The following is a 19940-nucleotide window of genomic DNA, read 5'->3' as shown; positions in this document are numbered from 1 at the left end:
AACTTTGGCATATATGTAGACAAACTAATACAAACAGTTTCGTAAAGATAAATCAGACTCGTCGATATCATATTCATATACTCCATTTCTTTATATTATATTAAAAAGACAAATCTGCAAATTATACTTTATATTGTGTTTTCACATTCCATAGCACCGCCCAAATTAAAAAGACAAAATGGCTCTTATTGGGAAAATGATTTCGACTGTTCTTTTAACCTTAACCAACGAGCATTATATGCATTGCATCTACCACATTTAACAACACCTCATCATTGTTTTTCTCTCAATGATTGATTATTTCTGTATCATTTTTGAGAAAGAACAAAAACTTACAACCATTTTCTAAAGTTGTTTCTGCTTTGTATTCTTTTGAAAGATGAGTCATGTCATGACTCATGAGTACTTTGATTGATTTGCCAATCTAGCACCATGCCATGTCTATATTGTAATTCCCTCATTAGTTTGGTTATTTGCCCTTTTAGATGTCTTAAGAGACCAAACTATTATGGTCAATATATATAATTATTGAATATGTAAAAGGGGACCTTGTATAAACTTTTTTTATTAAGATTTTTCGGAAATGAATCTCTATTTAAAAAACATTTTTCATATTAGTAATATACAGTTACAACTACTTTTCAACTTTAGTCATCACTATATATAAACCTTCGGATATGCACTACTTCTATTTCTAATATATCAGCTCCCTCAAAGTTGCATCTTTAGTTTATTTAGTGAACATAATTTTAGTAGATTTTCTCCAAAAAATATAATAACTTTAGTTGATAAAATAAACTACAAAATACTACCTTAGGCACAAAGTTATTTATGGAACATGTAAACAAAAATTATCTAGGAGATTACTGTTTGTAAACTAATTGTAGGCCAAATTCTATTTATGTATAAATATATTTATTCGCTACCAATTAATAGAACTATGTGTTCGCAGTTTTTTTATAATTATCATATACTACCAATTCAGTTAGTAAAATCGTAAATTTTCTTTATTCTCTTCGTTTTTGAATAAATGTCACTTTGACATTTTCTATACAGATTAAGAAAGTAACTGAAATGTATTTAAATTGTTATTAATTACATCTATTTGACCAATAGTATTTGAGATAAATAAAATTATTTATAAAATCAATATAATTTGTAATTAATTTTTAACTGAAAATAAACATAATTCACATTAAAATTCTAAAATGATATTTTTTTTGTAAAAAAAAAGTTAAAATAACATTTATTATGAAATAGTGGGAGTATTTTAATTATTTGTTGTAAAAGAAACAAGCCACATGAACATCATATGCCTCTCTTTGTTTGCCAACCGATAGTTGAGGCGTAAAGCGAAGCAGTTTAAAATACAAAATTTATACGTAAGTTTAAGAACCCTACGTACTCCCATCTATATTGATTACATTAGAACAACCAAGAGAAATGCCATGGTATCATGTTCATCCATGAATCTACTTAGTGGCTCTAAGGGAATCTGATGGCTTAGCCGGAGCGTCCTGTAGAGCCGCAGCCTCAATACTCTTGGTACGTTGTAGCGAAAGAGACCGGTGCATTCGACATCGAAAAGAACCGGGATGAGTGGTTGGTGAGCAAAGGCAGTTTGTCTTGGTGATGCTCGTTTGACGAGTCAGCCCACCCGAGCACACTTCGGGCGTGGAACTGCCATCGCCAGGAATCTCAATCTTCATGATCCTTTCGTCCTTTACCATTTGGTGAACCTTCTCCATTTTCTAGTTTTCATTAACAAGCAAGGACAACTATTAAGTTGTAGTAATGATAGAAACAATTTACAAAAAGCAACATTTTTCTCAATGCGTTTTATCCGGGAAAAAGAATGTAACAACCCGCCCCGTGGGACCCAGGCTGACAGCGCTGCAGCGCACCGACCCCAACCCCTCCATTATGGGAACTACCTGCCCCATAATTAGGTTGTTGGTGAGATTCGAACCCCCGACCTCACCCTTTAACAGCCTTCCCACAAGACAAGCTGTCACCAATTGACCTGCAGTTCAATTGGTGACAGCTTGTCTTGTGGGAAGGCTGTTAAAGGGTGAGGTCGGGGGTTCGAATCTCACCAACAACCTAATTATGGGGCAGGTAGTTCCCATAATGGAGGGGTTGGGGTCGGTGCGCTGCAGCGCTGTCAGCCTGGGTCCCACGGGGCGGGTTGTTACATAAAAAGTCGACTTTTTATGTAACAACCCGCCCCGTGGGACCCAGGCTGACAGCGCTGCAGCGCACCGACCCCAACCCCTCCATTATGGGAACTACCTGCCCCATAATTAGGTTGTTGGTGAGATTCGAACCCCCGACCTCACCCTTTAACAGCCTTCCCACAAGACAAGCTGTCACCAATTGAACTGCAGATCAATTGGTGACAGCTTGTCTTGTGGGAAGGCTGTTAAAGGGTGAGGTCGGGGGTTCGAATCTCACCAACAACCTAATTATGGGGCAGGTAGTTCCCATAATGGAGGGGTTGGGGTCGGTGCGCTGCAGCGCTGTCAGCCTGGGTCCCACGGGGCGGGTTGTTACAAAGAAGTTAACACTTTTCCTTAATACGGGGTCCTAATTAAGTTGCGAACCATGAGCTGAAAAAGAACTACTGGACAATTATTAAAGATAATGTGTGATACTAGCTATTCTTTGATGCACTACTATTTCTTCTTTGTTTAGGAAATAGGTTTTTGATTTTGATTTTGTTTTAGTTTCTTATTTTTTTCTTTAAGTAACCACTTCTACGTTTTATCATAAATAAAATTTAAGATCTTGCTCATCCAAGCGAGAGTGAGCTTAAAGTGTTATCGAGTTTTAAAGGAGAAATATTTTGAGCTTTGCTTTTGGCTTTGCAAAGAACAATGTTTTGACATGTTTAGCGTTTTACTTTTCGTTTGTTTCTATTTTAGTCAAAAGAAACACAAATTCTAGCATCAAGGTGTTGATAAGTGCTGGAGAGTATATTACCGTAGGAAGATAAGAGAAAGAAGGGACGGAAGATCTGCTGATCAAGACGATAAGATGGGAGAATGATAAGTGGAGCTATTGATCATAACGGCTTGGCGGGAGTTTGTTACGCGGCCGTTAGAAAGTCTTATGTGATTGGAGTTAGTATAAATAAGGTGGGCGGGGCTCAATTGTAAGGTGGCTTGTATCTGATTTGTATCTTGGGCTCTTTAACATTTTGCTTTAGAGATTGGACTTAGTTTGTACTTCACAGACTAAGATTTGTATATTGAGTTGAGAAATACGATTACAGTACTTGTGCTCTATCATTTGGTGCGGTGAGCTGTTCGAATTGCGCGCTCCTGACGATGACGACGAGATCAGCAGCGGCGGTGGAGCAACAACTCGGCGAATCGGCACAGCGAATCGAGGTTCTCGATACCACGGTGGCAGAATTGAATCGGAAGTTCGATCGTTTGGAAGAGCGAGTCACAACGATTGTCGCAACTTCGCAAACGAATACTCAATCGATTCAAGCGGCGATGAAGAATTCGGATGCGAAGATCGATCAATTGGAATCTTCGATGCAGTCTCTCATCGCCTCTTTGCAACAGAATCAACAGCATGTCACCCATGCTGAGTCAAGCGGACCGAGTCAATGGCAACCACGAAACCAACATCCAACTCAGGTATCAAATCCTAATCTGGATCATAACCGGGGGGAACATGAGCTAGGTTATCGGCCTTTGGATCGCATTGATGAGAATAGAAAAGGTCTATACAAGAAAGTAGAAATGCCTACGTTTTCAGGACAGAATCCGTTTGATTGGATCGCTAGAGCAGAGCGTTACTTTAGAGTGACTCAGAGCAGTGAAGTATATAAGATGGAGTTGGTATCGCTGAGTTTGGCAGAGGATGCGTTGTGTTGGTTCAACTATGAGATAGAGTTCAGGCCGTTCAGAGATTGGAATGAGTTCAAGCGCAGGTTGTTATCACGTTTCGCCGATTCATTTGAGAAAACACCAGGGAAACGCCTCTTTGGGATTCAACAACACGGTACTGCGGCAGAATACATCAAAGAGTTTCAAGAGTTGGCATCACAAGTACGTCTCGCAGAGGAGAATTTGATTGACATCTTCTTCAATGGGTTGAAGCAGGAGCATAAAGAGGTCATTAAATTGAAAGAACCTCAAACTCTACCAGATCATATTGAAACAATCCTGAAGATGGAAGATAGCGAGTTCTGTAAGTTGTTAGCTTCTGTGAAACCTCAAGACCAGAAGAGTGGTCGAGAAGTAAACAACAGCTCGAGCAAGTCTTCTTCAACGTACATTGCACCATCATGGAAGCCTAGGTTAACGGGTTTCGACACAGGACAAAAACAAGGTGAGAAGCAAGCACAGCAAAAACCAAATGAGAAAAGTAATCTACCTATAAAGCTTTCTGATGCAGAATACGACTATAAAAGAAAGAATGGGTTGTGTTTCAAGTGTCCGGAACGATGGTCAAAGACACATCTTTGCAAGAATAAGCAGCTGCAAGTGATGGTGGTGGTTCAGGATTGTGAGTTAGAGCTAGTGGAAGAAGAATTTCATGAAGTAAGTGAGGGAATAGAAGCTACAGAAGTAATGGAATTGTCCTTACAATCTTTCTTCGGTTGGTCTTCTCATACGACAACAAAAATACGGGGTCGAGTGGGAAAGACGTCAGTGGTCGTGTTGATTGACAGTGGTGCTACGCACAATTTCATCTCTCCAAACATAGTAGAGAAAGCACACCTTGAGACTTCAGCTCACAACAATTTCACCGTGTTGGTGGGTACGGGAATCTCAGTGAAGGGTTCGTTGATCTGCAAGGGAGTGACTTTACAATTACAAGCCGTGAAGATTACATCAGACTTCATTGTCTTAGAGCCGGGGAGTGCAGACATAATATTGGGAGTTCAATGGTTAAGAACATTGGGTACTTGCGAAGTGGATTGGGAAAAACAAGCACTATCTTTCATGACTAAGGAAGGGAAAGTGACATTAATAGGGGATGTCAAGACTTCTCAGTCAACTAACAGTCGTACGGAGTGTCCTTCGGGTGTGGATTGGGATGGTGATTTGGTCAAGTTGTTCTCTTCAACGGTAACTACTGATCCACCGATTCCAAAAGGTATAAAGGAGGTCATAGAGTTACATAGCGAAATGTTTGCGGAACCAAAAGGATTACCACCGAAACGAGGGTATGAACATGCAATAAAGTTTTGGGAGGGTACTAAACCAATGTCTATCAGACCTTATAGGTATCCTCATACACAGATGGAAGCCATAGAGACGATGGTTCAACAAATGCTGGAGACGGGAGTAATACGGAACAGTAGGAGTCCGTATTCAAGTCCTGTGCTACTAGTTAAAAAGAAAGATGGTGGTTGGCGTTTTTGTGTGGACTATCGAGCAGTAAACAAAGCGACAGTACCAGATAAGTTTCCAATTCCGGTAATAGATCAGCTTTTGGATGAGTTAAAGGGGGCAGTCATTTTTTCAAAGTTGGACTTGCGTTCAGGTTACCACCAGATCAGAATGGAAGAGGCTGATATTGAAAAGACAGCGTTTAGAACACATCAAGGGCAGTATGAGTTTGTGGTCATGCCGTTTGGGTTGAGTAATGCTCCGGCAACATTTCAGGCGTTAATGAATGAGATCTTCAGACCCTTCCTACGCAAATTTGTGCTCGTTTTCTTTGATGATATTCTGGTATACAGTAAGTCAGTGGAAGAACACAGTATACACCTTAAGATTGTGATTCAGAAGCTGATTCAACATCAACTTTTCGCCAATCAGAAGAAGTGTATGTTTGGTCAGGCACAAGTTGAATACTTGGGACATATCATCTCGACTGCAGGAGTGGCAACAGATCCAAATAAAGTTGCGGCTATGCAGAATTGGCCAACACCACGTTCTGTGAAAGAGTTGAGAAGCTTTTTGGGTTTGACGGGATACTACAGACACTTTGTGAAGGCATATGGGGTCATTGCTCGTCCTCTAACAGACCATCTCAAGTCAGGCAACTTTGATTGGACAGGCTTATCTCAAAAAGCGTTTGAAAATTTAAAGACATCTATGGTTACAGCTCCAGTGCTAGCACTACCTGATTTTTCTATCCCTTTTGTGATAGAAACTGATGCTTCTGGTTATGGGTTGGGCGCAGTGCTGATGCAACAACAAAGACCTATAGCTTACTTCAGTAAAGGGTTGACTGATAGGGAGCAACTTAAGCCGATTTACGAACGTGAGTTGATGGCTATTGTCATGGCGGTTCAGAAATGGAAGCACTACTTGATGGGGAAGAAATTTATTGTACACACTGATCAAAAGAGCTTAAAAATTTTATTGGATCAACGAGATATATCTTTGGATTATCAGAAGTGGTTGACCAAGTTGCTGGGGTATGATTTCGAGATTGTGTACAAAGCTGGAGTGGAGAACAAAGTAGCAGATGGACTCTCCCGGGTGATGATTGATCGCCAAGTGAACACAGATGGAGTGTTATGCGCACTTACCGTATCATCATCGCTCCAAATGCAGAGTATCTTCGATGAACTAGATGCAAATGAAGATATTCAGCGTATGATTAAGGAAGTAATGTTGGAAACAATGCCTAAAGTAGGATACACAGTTGTAGCAGGAAGGTTATTCTACAAGGGCAGGTTGTTCTTAACAAGAACTTCTCAGTTTATTCAACAGATTCTTCGTGAGTATCATGATGGAGTTATGGGAGGTCATTCAGGAACCCTAAAGACTATTAAGCGCATTCAGCAGATCTTTTATTGGCCAAAGATGAAGGAAGATGTGAAGAAACATGTGGCTGAATGCTTGGTATGTTGATATCTTGCATATTTACATTGTTTTATCCATTCATCCATGAGCATTTTCATCATATAGATTATGATTTAGCCATGTCTAGGTTTCATTTTGCAATCATTGTCCTTATTAGGTGTTGGTGTGTGCCATGGAGTGATTTGAGATGTTTGGGAGCATTATGATCCAAAGGGAGGTGTAAGATGAGCATGGATGGAGCCTTTAGAGAAATCTCCTGTTGCTACGATTTTGTGGAGACACAGAAAATTGAGTTAGCTTTCTAATGGAAGTGGTTTCAAGTCATTTGGAGATGTAATGAAGGAGTTATGATCAATTTACTAGAGGCATATCCATCCTGGTCGAGCATCGCAGAGTGACCTCTCAGAGCGACCTACCGAGGTCACTCGCATTTTGACGGGTCGAGACACAAAGAAACGCGTCGGGAGTGACCTCCTGGAGCGACTATGCTAGGTCACTCCGCGTGTTTTGCTTGGACGATTTTTATGTTATTTCAGGGGCCTTTTGGTCATTTGTTTTGATGTTTTTACACTTTCTAAACCTAAGTTAAGTACTTTTTTGTAAGATTGGAGGCTGATAATCTCTTTTCTAGAGATGAACTAGTAAAAAACCTCTTTTGATTCAGATTTCATTGCTTTCATCTTGTGTTCTTGTTGATTTCTTATCTATTTCTCTACATGGTTAATCTGAAATCCAATATGGGTTTAAGAGGAATCATGGAGATTAGTGAGTAATCACCTTTTGAATTCATGGGTTAGGGAGATTAAGGGTGATTAGGTTAGTTCTAGGATGTTTTAGTGTAGATCATTTTTGTTCCTTGCTAGTAGAGTATTCCTAATGCATCTTCTGAGTTGGCCACTCAAAAGTTGATCAATAGGCATTTTCCACCCGAAAGGTGTTTGATGAAATGCCTGAGACAACTCTCCTAGGCTTTTAGTATACTTTGCCAAAGACATTTGTTGTTAAAGGTGCTAAAATAGCTAATAGACTTGTTAGTAATGATTGCTTTCATATTATTCAACCAAAGACATTTGATGTTTGAGATATGTTAGCAAATGAGCATTTATCTAGACATGGAGCTTGCTTAGAATTGTGTCTAGGCTTAAGGTTGATAGTTTGATTGATCATTTGCCATCCTTAGTTCGATACTTGATCACCCAAGGTCTAATCCCTATGCCCATGAGTTCTCTTTTCCCTTAGTCAAGAAAGTATCATTTTGTTATTGCTTTCTAGTATTAGTAGTAGTTTAAAACCCATCTAAATCATTGGTTGCACTTAGATTAAGTGAGTACTTGCATTCTCAGTGCTTTGATATCCCTCAGAACTGGTTCGACAATCACTATACTACAACATTTGTCTTAGGAGTTTTCAAGGCTGAACATTGAGATTTAGTCACTTACTTGAGACTAAGTCATTTTTATTTTCTTTTGTTACTGATTCTTCTTCTTCACCTACCTTAACTTTCAGGTGTATGAACTTGAGGAGCAGGGGTCCATCAAACCTAGTTCCAATAGTAGCAGACATCAGAGCTTTCGAGAGGGAGTGTGCTAGAGCTAGAAGAGAAGAAGAACAACAAGCCCACTTGCAGAGATTGGATATTGATATGGCAGATCCACCGCAAGGGGCAGAACACCAACCGCGAGCAGCTCGACCCATTGGTACTTATGACCGGCCCAACATTCTTGGTCATAGACTAGGAATCCGAGCACCGGCTGTGGCAGCCAACAACTTTGAGGTCAAGTCAGGACTCCTCAACGTGATCGAGAACAACAAATATCATGGCTTGGCTTTAGAGGACCCTTTCGATCACTTGGACAGGTTCGACAGCTACTGTGGGTTGTCAAAAACCAATGGTGTGTCAGAGGATGCCTTAAAGCTGAAGTTATTCCCTTTCTCTTTGGGGGATAAGGCACATCAGTGGGAGAAGTCTCTACCCAGCGACTCTATCACTACTTGGGATGAGTGCAAAAGAGCATTCTTGGAGAAATTCTTCTCATCCTCAAGAACTGCTAAGCTGAGAAATGAGATCTCCAGTTTCCAACAGAAGAACTTGGAAGGCTTCAGTGAAGCCTGGGAGAGATTCAAGGGCTACCAAGCTCAATGCCCACACCATGGTTTCTCTAAGGAGAGCTTACTGAGCACATTCTACCGTGGTGCTCTTCCTAAGTACAGGGCCAGACTGGATACAGCTAGCAATGGGTTCTTCTTGGGGAGAACTGAGGAAGATGCAGAGGAGCTGGTTGACAACATGGTAAAGAGTGATGCAGTTTACAGTGGAGACCACGACAGAAACAGCCGAACAGATGATAAGCAGACGAGGAAGGAGTTGAAAGCTCTACAGGATAAGATAGACATCCTCCTTGCTGATAAAGCCACACAAGAGCAGCTGCACTTTGTTGGTAACCCAAGCCAAGATACACCACTTGTTGTCCATGAGGTTGAGGGTTTGGAAGGTCAGGAAGAGCTGTGTTTCATCAACAACAATGGTAGCTGGTACAAAAAAGAGCCCAACTTTCAGTACAACAACTACCAACAGAAATCCTATCCCAACAACCAACAGAGTGGTTATCCGCCTAGAAACAACCAGCAAGGCAGCTATCAACCTCAGCAAAACCCCTCATCTGGCTCCTCTGCTCCTCAAGAGAGCAGCACTGACACCCTGCTGAAACAAATCTTGGAGTCTCAGACTAGAAGTGAGAAGCATGTTGGTTATGAGTTGAAGAACCTTCATTCCAAGATTGATGGGAGCTACAATGAGCTCAACAACAAGTTCTCACATCTTGCTTCTACAGTCAAGAATTTAGAGAATCAGTTTGCTTCCATGAACACTCACCAGACTCGCTAGCAAGGATCTCTACCTGGAAAATCTGACCAAAACCCCAAGGAGGCCAAAGCTATCACCCTTAGGAGTGGTAAGCAGTTACCTCCTACAACCCTCACCAGGGATGCCGAGAAACTAGGTGAGGAGGTGGCCATCAACTTAGATGATGAAGTGGTGATTGTTGATGAGAAAATCAATGATGAAATCTTGGAGAAGATTGTGGAAGCCAAGGGTAAAGGAAAGGTTGGGGAAGCGAAGAAAACAGTGAAAGATGGTGAAGTTCTTGCTCCAGCAAGTGAGAATTCTTTTGTTCCTCCTCCCTATGAACCCAAACTACCATTCCCTGGTAGATTCAAGAGGCAGCTGCTAGAGAAGTACAAGGCTTTGTTTGACAAGCAAATGACTGAAGCTCAGGTTGCAATGCCCATCATCGATGCTTTCATGTTGATTCCTCAATACAACAAGTTCCTGAAAGATGTTGTAGCTGCAAAGAAGAAGGAAATGGAAAGCATGATGATTCTTACCCATGAGTGTAGTGCCATCATCCAAAGGCTTGATGTTCCAGAGAAGTTAGAGGATCCTGGATGCTTTACACTACCTTGTGCTCTTGGACCTATGGTATTTGAGAAATGTCTCTGCGATTTGGGAGCTAGTGTCAGTGTGATGCCTTTGTCTGTTGCAAAGAAGCTTGGATTCACTCAGTACAAGAAGTGTAAACTCTCTCTGGTGTTAGCTGATCGTTCAGTGAAGTACCCTGTGGGCATCTTAGAGGACCTACCTGTGAAGATTGGAAGGTATGAGATACCTATAGATTTTGTGGTGCTTGAGATGGGTGAGGAGGCTCAGGACCCATTGATTCTTGGAAGGCCATTCTTAGCTACAGCAGGAGCAATTGTTAAGGTGAAAGAGGGCACGATTGATCTCCATTTGGGTAAAGGGCATGTTTTCCACTTTGACATCAAGGAGAAAATGAAGAAACCAACTGTGTTCGGGCAAGCCTTCTACATTGAAGAGATGAGCACTCTTACTGATGAGCACCTTGAAGAGTTACCACCTGACGACGACGAGGAGGGAGCATCTCCCTCTACTCATTCTCCATAGAAGGTAACCCACTACTTTCCCTTGTATATACCATTTCGTTTTTGCATATTAGTTTTCTCTTTTTGGGTATCTCTCTCTCCTTGACAACACAGAGACTGTGTTATTTAAGTTTGGGGGAGGTACCAAGTATTTGATCACGTTTGCTTTGATGATTTTGAGTCTCATGCATTGCATTATACATATATATTTGCATAAAAAAAAATTCATTTAGTTTGCATCATTGGCACTTCTAGGAGAGTCTAGAGCATATAGGTTGCATTTACTTGCATTGGGAGCAATGAGTTGAAATGCCTTGTAAAGAACACTACTTGCACCTGAATAGCTTATGCACCTCTCAAAAACACTTGTATGCTTCGAGCCTTGAAGACTCTTCCTGAAACTTGTTGATTGCTGAAACTCAGTCTTTGAAGCCAACTACAACCTTATTTGAACTGAACGAACTTAATGCTTCTTGCTCATGGTCCCTTGCGTACTGAGTCATGGCTATACACACTTGAGTTGTCACATCCTTTATGCCAATCTTATTTTGACAAACTCTAGTGGTAGACCACTCCCAAAACATTTCCCTTCTTTTAAGCTTTCATTGTTTGATGAGTGAGGCCTTCTTCGGAAAGTCTTACATGTGCATAATGTTGAGAGTATCGGGAACGACAATGCTTGATCTTCATTCTTGCTAGATTGGGCACTCTATTGTCTAGCTATAGGTGGGAGGTGAGAGTTGTGATTATGATTTGGGAGCAATGAAAAAGGAAAAGAAATGATTCTTTGTGTTTAAGTGAATTGTCTTACTGGGATAAGTAAAAAAAAAAAAAAAACCTCTAGCTCAAGTTATGAAAAGTCTTGGCCCCCATTAAAAAAAAAAAAAATATGAAAAGAAAAGAAAAAGAAAGAAAAAGGGGGCTAGCAAAGTTGTTAGGAGCTAAGTAATGTTTTGAGGTTGTGAAAAATCCCTTGTAGATTTCAAAGAGAAGGAGTTAATGTTCTTAGGATCTTTTGGTGAGAGATGTGAGTTGGGTTTGACATTTGAGAATGATTGTGTAATTGTATGTTTGGGAAAATGGTAGAACAATGGAGATTGAGCATTGTATGCATGAGTTGGTCCCTTTCTTAGATATATTATGTGCAATGTCAAGGCTACTTGTTTCGAGAGTAAACCACCTTAAAGATCATATATCCTGAACCTCTTGACTCTCTTAAATAAAAGTTTTCCCTCACCCAACCAAATGACTTGGACCAACTGACCATTTGCAAGAATACACCTGATGTTTTGTGCTTAATGAATGTGAGAGTTGGTTGATTTGAATATGTGGATGATTGATGATGAGTGTAAGGGCAAAAAGAGTTGAGATAGGCCTAGAGAAGCTAGAGTGTAATAAGAGAGTGTGCTAATTGTGTGTGCTAGTTGTGTTTCTTTTGGCTATGAGCTCCCAACTTCAAACCTCTCTCCCTATGAGTTCTAGAAAGTTCACTTGTGGACAAGTAAAAGAACAAGTTTGGGGGAGTTGATATCTTGCATATTTACATTGTTTTATCCATTCATCCATGAGCATTTTCATCATATAGATTAGGATTTAGCCATGTCTAGGTTGCATTTTGCATTCATTGTCCTTATTAGGTGTTGGAGTGTGCCATGGAGTGATTTGAGATGTTTGGGAGCATTATGATCCAAAGGGAGGTGAAAGATGAGCATGGATGGAGCCTTTAGAGAAATATTCTGTTGCTAAGATTTTGTGGAGACACAGAAAATTGAGTTAGCTTTCTAATGGAAGTGGTTTCGAGTCATTTGGAGATGTAATGAAGGAGTTATGATCAATTTACTAGAGGCATATCCATCCTGGTCGAGCATCGCAGAGTGACCTCTCAGAGCGACCTACCGAGGTCGCTCCCAGCCAGACTAGCTCAAGTCACTCCCAGCCAGAGCGACCAGCCAGAGCGACCAGCTCAAGTCACTCGCGTTTTGACGGGTCGAGACACAAAGAAACGCGTCGGGAGTGACCTCCTGGAGCGACTATGCTAGGTCACTCCGCGTGTTTTGCTTGGACGATTTTTATGTTATTTCAGGGGCCTTTTGGTCATTTTTTTTGATGTTTTTACACTTTCTAAACCTAAGTTAAGTACTTTTTTGTAAGATTGGAGGCTGATAATCTCTTTTCTAGAGATGAACTAGTAAAAAACCTCTTTTGATTCAGATTTCATTGTTTTCATCTTGTGTTCTTGTTGATTTCTTATCTATTTCTCTACATGGTTAATCTGAAATCCAATATGGGTTTAAGAGGAATCATGGAGATTAGTGAGTAATCACCTTTTGAATTCATGGGTTAGGGAGATTAAGGGTGATTAGGTTAGTTCTAGGATGTTTTAGTGTAGATCATTTTTGTTCCTTGCTAGTAGAGTATTCCTAATGCATCTTCTGAGTTGGCCACTCAAAAGTTGATCAATAGACATTTCCCACCCGAAAGGTGTTTGATGAAATGCCTGAGACAACTCTCCTAGGCTTTTAGTATACTTTGCCAAAGACATTTGTTGTTAAAGGTGCTAAGATAGCTAATAGATTTGTTAGTAATGATTGCTTTCATATTATTCAACCAAAGACATTTGATGTTTGAGATATGTTAGCAAATGAACATTTATCTAGACATAGAGCTTGCTTAGAATTGTGTCTAGGCTTAAGGTTGATAGTTTGATTGATCATTTGCCATCCTTAGTTCGATACTTGATCACCCAAGGTCTAATCCCTATGCCCATGAGTTCTCTTTTCCCTTAGTCAAGAAAGTATCATTTTGTTATTGCTTTCTAGTATTAGTAGTAGTTTAAAACCCATCTAAATCATTGGTTGCATTTAGATTAAGTGAGTACTTGCATTCTCAGTGCTTTGATATCCCTCAGAACTGGTTCGACAATCACTATACTACAACATTTGTCTTATGAGCCTTGAAAACTCCTAACATCATATGTCAAAAACACAAATATTCAACATTAAGACCTGCTGGATTGCTTCAACCAATCGAATTACCAACTTCAATTTGGAGTGAAATTTCGATGGATTTTATTGAAGGTCTCCCTAAATCTGAAGGAGTAAACGTCATTCTTGTTGTGGTCGACAGATTGAGCAAATATGCTCACTTCCTCAGTCTTCGTCATCCTTTTACAGCTACGGTGGTTGCAGAGAAGTTTGTAAAAGAGATTGTACGATTGCATGGCTATCCGACTTCGATTATATCAGACAGAGATAGGATATTCTTAAGCAAGTTCTGGAGAGAATGTTTTCGCTTAGCTGGTATAACGCTGAAATTCAGTACATCTTACCATCCTGAGAGTGATGGTCAAACAGAAGTCCTCAACAGATGCTTAGAAGCCTATCTTTGTTGCTTTACCAGCACTCATCCGAAACAATGGCACAAATATTTGGCCTGGGCAGAGTTCTGGTACAACTCATCTTACCATACTGCGACGGGTACTACTCCGTTTAAGATGGTTTATGGCAGAGACCCTCCTAGTCTGTTGTGGTTTGAAGAAGGATCAACGACTAATGGGGAATTAGAAGAGATGATGAAATCCCGTGATGCTATTCTAAGGGATGCTAAAGGTCATTTACTCAGATCTCAAGAACAGATGAAGAACAACGCTAATAAGAAGAGGAGAGACTTGGAGTTTGAAGTGGGTTCTTCGGTGTTCCTTAAGCTACGACCTTATAGGCAAACGTCGTTGAGCAAGACATTCTGTCAAAAGTTAGCTGCCAAGTATTACGGTCCTTTTACCGTACTGGAGAGAGTGGGACAAGTGGCTTATCGACTGCAACTTCCTGCTGAGAGTAAGATACATCATGTGTTTCATGTCTCCCAACTGAAACCGGTACTGGGGAAGAGTCATGAAGTGACTGCTTTACCGGAGATGTTGGAGGAGAATGAAGAGTTTATCCTACAGCCAGAACATATACAAGGCACTCGTTACGATGCTGAAGGTCATCTTGAGGCCTTGGTTCAATGGAAGGGCTTACCGACCCATGAGAAGACATGGCTTCGGGTGAAGGATATTGTGAGAAATTACCCTACTTTCGAGCTTGAGGACAAGCTCGGTCTTACCGAGGGGGGTAATGATAAGTGCTGGAGAGTATATTACCGTAGGAAGATAAGAGAAAGAAGGGACGGAAGATCTGCTGATCAAGACGATAAGATGGGAGAATGATAAGTGGAGCTATTGATCATAACGGCTTGGCGGGAGTTTGTTACGCGGCCGTTAGAAAGTCTTATGTGATTGGAGTTAGTATAAATAAGGTGGGCGGGGCTCAATTGTAAGGTGGCTTGTATCTGATTTGTATCTTGGACTCTTTAGCATTTTGCTTTAGAGATTTGGCTTAGTTTGTACTTCACAGACTAAGATTTGTATATTGAGTTGAGAAATACGATTACAGTACTTGTGCTCTATCAGCTGTCCGGACTAAAACATGAATTAAAGAAAGATCACGAGATTTTCTTGTTTGAACTTAGATGATATATACGCAGGATTGTAGGATGTTATTGATGCATTTGTGAACCAAGTAAGAACGGTGTGGCTCTATCCCAACCAGATCATTGAAGAAGTGGAAGCAAGAAAAAAAAAAGAAGAAAGTGCCAAATTAAGAACATAACATGTAACTAAAAGGGAATGAAGGGTGATGAACATACCTCTTTGTCGATGATCAAAGTCGGTGTTGAAGCTGAAGCAACCCAGAATGTGTTAGTGAGCTTTTCCGAATTACTCATGTACCAAATATATATTCTCCTTTATTCCTTTGGGTCATCACGGGAATGATGATGCACTATATCAAAGGCCAACTGTATCGGTTATCTTCCATAATGTTTCAACCACTCTTATCCTAAAAGCCCATCATTGAGTGGCCCCGCTCCTTTATTGTTTTGGCGGTGCTTCTAAACCCGGATTGATTAAGACCAGGATGCGATAATTATTTGGATCGTCGTGGTGGAATGCAATTAGTTGAGGAATGAAAAATCAATTTTTTTTCATCAACTAATTGCTTTCCAATACTCTTAGAAACACGATACCCTTTTAATCCCCTGTATATTAATTTGAGGAACATTTGAAAAGATGTAACCTCAATTTTGTATTAATTAAAATAGGTCCCAATGCATAGGTGTCACTCAATTAGGCAGTCAATTACATTCAATTGAAAAATAAGTAGGTCCACATTCGATTTTTATATGTTGTTAGATACATAAGTTGGTCAAACTATATGATATAATGATATGATATGTTATTTTCTTTCCTTAAATCAAACCTACGGAATTACCATAAATGACTAATATATATATTACAATTAATGATTTTAATAATAAAGATTTGATAACAATTTATATCTCCTCCATCATTTTTTGTTTAATTTTATATTATTAAAATAAATTAAACAATCAAATTAGCTATAAAAGTAAAATTTAGATTTTTTCGTATATGTTATATTTTGATTTTTTTTAAACGACAATAAATGACTAAAACTATTAAAATTATTATGTTAAAAATTAATGATCAATGGTTTAACATTTTTATTATAAGAAGATACACATGATTTTAAAACCATATGAGTAAAAAATATCATTTAATAATAAAACATATATATATATATATATATAGATTAAACTATATACCATAAGATTACATAAATATTTTAATATTAAAACTTTCAATGAATTTTCAAAAACATTTATAAATTATAAACTTATTAAAGATTTCACATTGAAAATTTTGTTATCGATGATTTAAATATTCAGTTATAAAACGATATGAATGATCATAGAAGTGTATGATTATAAATTCTCATTTAATAAATGACTATATAAAATATACTATTCTTAAAAAAATAGGTTGGTCCATCTTAACTTACATTATATTTTTTATTAAACTAACTATCGAATATTCGAATTGATAAATAATCTACCAAATATTGTTTTTGCACTTTCCTTAATTAAAAGCTACGAAATTACCTAATATGATTAACGTATATATGAAAATTAATTATTATGAATAATAAATATTTGATAACAATTTTGGTATCTTAGTTCTTTTTTTAATTTTATATTATTAAAAGATATTAAAAAATCACATTAAATATAATAAAAACATTTATATTTTTTCTTATATGTTATATTTTGAATTTTTGAAAACATCTATATATTATTAGAAATTTGAAGATTCTCACTCTGAAAATTTTGTGATCAATAGATTATTTTTTTTGTTATAATAAGTTACAAATGATCATAAAATATAACGCATATGAATTTTTATTTAATAAATATTCAAACTAAATAATATATATATATATATTTATATATATATATATATACTAATGATTTAAAACAACAAGATTGGATGATCAATTTAGTTGTCCAGTTGAAATCTTTCAAAAGTATGTGAAAGACTAAAGTCAAAGTAAATATGGATTTAGAATAGTAGTTATATTTTACTAACCAAAATACCGAAAAAACCGAACCGAATCGAAACCAACCCGATATCTGGATTGAACACCCCTAATCCAAATGAAGCCAAGCTATTGTTTCATTCTCCAAAATATAATAAAAATAATAACTTAATTCCGCGCAAGGCGCGGATCTTATCCTAGTTAATTATTAAATTTGTAACATATTGTTTAGTCATGGGTTTCGCGGGTCAACCCACTCTGCCCACCGCGGATCGAATCATTTTTTGTTTCAAAAACTAGACCCGCAAACAAAAACTTTTATATCTGTATCCGTCCCGCCAAAACCCACGGATAATATTAATTATATTAAAAATAATTATTTTAATTAAAATAATTATTTTAATTAAAAAAATTATTTTAATTATAATTAAAATTATATAGATATTTATGATATTTTATATATTTTTACAAATTATTTTTGTAAAAAAATTCCGGGTTGAAGAGTATCCGCGATTCAAATTTGACTGACCCGCACCCATCCAGCTTAAACTAATCTCAACCAGTGTATGCACCCGCAATTCAAAAATTTCAAATTGTTCGATCCGCAATAGAGTGAAACTCGTGGACAATAATTAAAATTCCCAGTTCTAATAATGTTGTTATTCTTTTTTGCATATTTTCATTGTTACCGTTACTTTGACACTTGTTTACAATTATAAAATTTTATAAAAAAAATAAGGATGAAAGTCATATTTTATAAGATAAAAGAATATTTGAAAACCATAACATTTAGGATATCTCATGTTGACCTTTAATCTATCGTTTACTATTATTTCTGAAATAAATTTTTACTTATGAACTCCTACTTTAAAAATTAAAATGGTTAAAATCATTATAACACTTAATAAATTAATATATTTATTTATCATATTAGTTAATCAATTATCAATTAATATAACATATACTATATTATTAATTGAAAAGAATATTTTTCAATTATAAAAGGTAAAAACTAAAAACATAAAGATGTATAGTTAAATAGTAATCAAGTAAAAAATGAATTTTGTATCATCAAAAATAAAATATTTTGTGATTTCAAAAATTATTTATTATTAAAGAATGTAGTGTATAAAATATTTATAGTACATGAGAATTACCAAAAATATTTAACCTTATAACAAGCATATATATATATATAGTTTGATAAAATATTATGATATATAAATACTTTGAATTAATAATTCATATATTTATTAATGATTATAAGATGACTATGTTCGCATATGCGAGAGAAACACGTAGTTAATTATTATTGTCGTATAATACTAATTGATGTTTTAACCAAAATATATTTTACTATAATTTAATTGACATTTACCTTTTCAGTATACATAATTTTTATCTTTTGTAATTAGTTATATTCTAGAGCTTTTTTTTTCATTAGATGATTTTCTTACAGTTCGGTAATAAATTATGGCAAACACATAAAAAACTTTACCCAATTTTCTGAGATCTTAATTTATATACAAAATCCCTGAACACCATTCAAGATATTTTTTTTAAGAAAAAGAGTACAATGTTTTTGAATTTCAATGCTTCTCTTATTTTAAAACTCACAACCATATAAACACACCAAATTATACAATAGTGTAGTCTCAAGCAATTGAGTACAAACTTCTTGGACGTCAAAAACAAGCCACAAATGAATGGTATGGTCAAAGAGTGGGAACGAAAAAAAAAGAACGAGATGTGTAAGCTTCTTATATTAATGTAATTTCAAAAATATTAATGTAAATTCCAAATATATTTATGTAATGCCAAAAAAGTTAACACGAGCCTAATGCGTTTACAGAAAACGATTGACGCCTGGTCAAAGGAAATGGTCTGAAAAGGATATCCACTAGAAGCTTTCTAGTTGACCAACGGTCCACATGGCAGCCTTTTGGTCTCTCAACCGTTCAAAAACCGACTCTTCTCTCAGTCTTGTATAAAAAATGTCAAAGTTTGTAGAAATATCGTCACAAGCGTTTCAGCGTTTCTAACACGTAACCACATTTCTTAGAAAACACCGTCCTTGTCGCATTCCTCACGTTTGTTTATAAAACAGAGAGAGAGAGAGAGAGAGAGAAGATCAAGAACGAGTCGTCTCTTTGTATAATATTTATTTCTCAAACCAATTTGGTGTTGCTCACCAACCTGATTTGATCTTCTACTTTCACACATAACTCGTGTCGTGTCTTCTGGAACAGAGTTGGTTGTATAAAGGATTTTCTTTGTGTGTCTTAAGGTTTTTTTGTGTGGTGGAAATGGAGAACAAGACCAATAATGGAAGCGAGGATGGTCCAAAACATAGCCAAGTGGTGAAGATAAAGAGAGAGTTTGAGAAGATAAGCCAGCCATCGCTGAAGCAACCGGAGATGAGAAGGGTCCTCTCCGAGATCACCAGGCGTCAACGTTCACGTTCACCTCTAGGCTTAGGAGAGAGATCTATTTCCGTTGGACACTGATGCTAGAAGAAGAAGAAGAAGAAGAAGAAGAGGAGCAGGTTCTTAATAGTTGCAGACTTTGTTGTATATGTGTCCATGTATGTAAATAACTCTGTGTTTGAATATGATGATGAATCTCCCTTCCGTTCAGAGTAAACCCTTTTTGTACTTTTGTCTTTTGATATACCTTACTCATGTATTTGTGTTTGCTAACGGATACTTTCGAATTACTTTAACCTAAATCTTGATTAAACCCCCAAACTCAACAACCAAGAGGGTGTAGCCAATGGTTCGGGTAAGTG

At 37.5% G+C, this 19940-nt stretch overlaps 2 protein-coding genes and 1 non-coding gene across 6 annotated transcripts; 1 reads left to right on the top strand and 2 right to left on the bottom strand.

Moving 5' to 3' along the window:
* Nucleotides 1-1232: 1232 nt before the first annotated feature.
* LOC106404554 lies at nucleotides 1233-15610 on the bottom strand. Of its 4 annotated transcripts, XM_048760149.1 has the most exons (3): nucleotides 15408-15575; nucleotides 4162-4311; nucleotides 1233-1751 (listed from the first exon to the last, which is right to left on the bottom strand). In XM_048760149.1, the coding sequence occupies exons 1-3, from the start codon at nucleotides 15483-15485 to the stop codon at nucleotides 1473-1475; spliced, it is 507 nt and encodes a 168-aa protein (XP_048616106.1). In that variant the 5' UTR covers nucleotides 15486-15575; the 3' UTR covers nucleotides 1233-1472. The 4 variants fall into 4 exon arrangements, with proteins under 4 accessions (XP_048616106.1, XP_048616107.1, XP_048616108.1 ...); XM_048760150.1 differs by lacking the exon at nucleotides 4162-4311 and having other exon boundaries at nucleotides 15408-15610; XM_048760151.1 differs by lacking the exons at nucleotides 4162-4311; nucleotides 15408-15575 and adding an exon at nucleotides 15242-15266.
* Nucleotides 8833-8939, bottom strand: LOC125589294. The gene has a single exon (XR_007325482.1). It is a non-coding gene; the product is annotated as a small nucleolar RNA R71 (small nucleolar RNA).
* A 3615-nt stretch (nucleotides 15611-19225) lies between the features above and the next one.
* Nucleotides 19226-19874, top strand: BNAC06G26240D. Its single transcript, XM_013877594.3, has one exon. It carries the CDS (start codon nucleotides 19459-19461, stop codon nucleotides 19657-19659), a length of 201 nt encoding a protein of 66 aa, XP_013733048.1. The 5' UTR covers nucleotides 19226-19458; the 3' UTR covers nucleotides 19660-19874.
* Nucleotides 19875-19940: the final 66 nt, after the last annotated feature.

This window comes from Brassica napus, chromosome C6, assembly GCF_020379485.1.
Source record: "Brassica napus cultivar Da-Ae chromosome C6, Da-Ae, whole genome shotgun sequence".
In the NCBI taxonomy this organism is placed as follows: Eukaryota; Viridiplantae; Streptophyta; class Magnoliopsida; order Brassicales; family Brassicaceae; genus Brassica; species Brassica napus.
The sequence above is the reverse complement of the archived record's forward strand: the minus strand, read 5'-3'. Positions and strand labels throughout refer to the sequence as shown.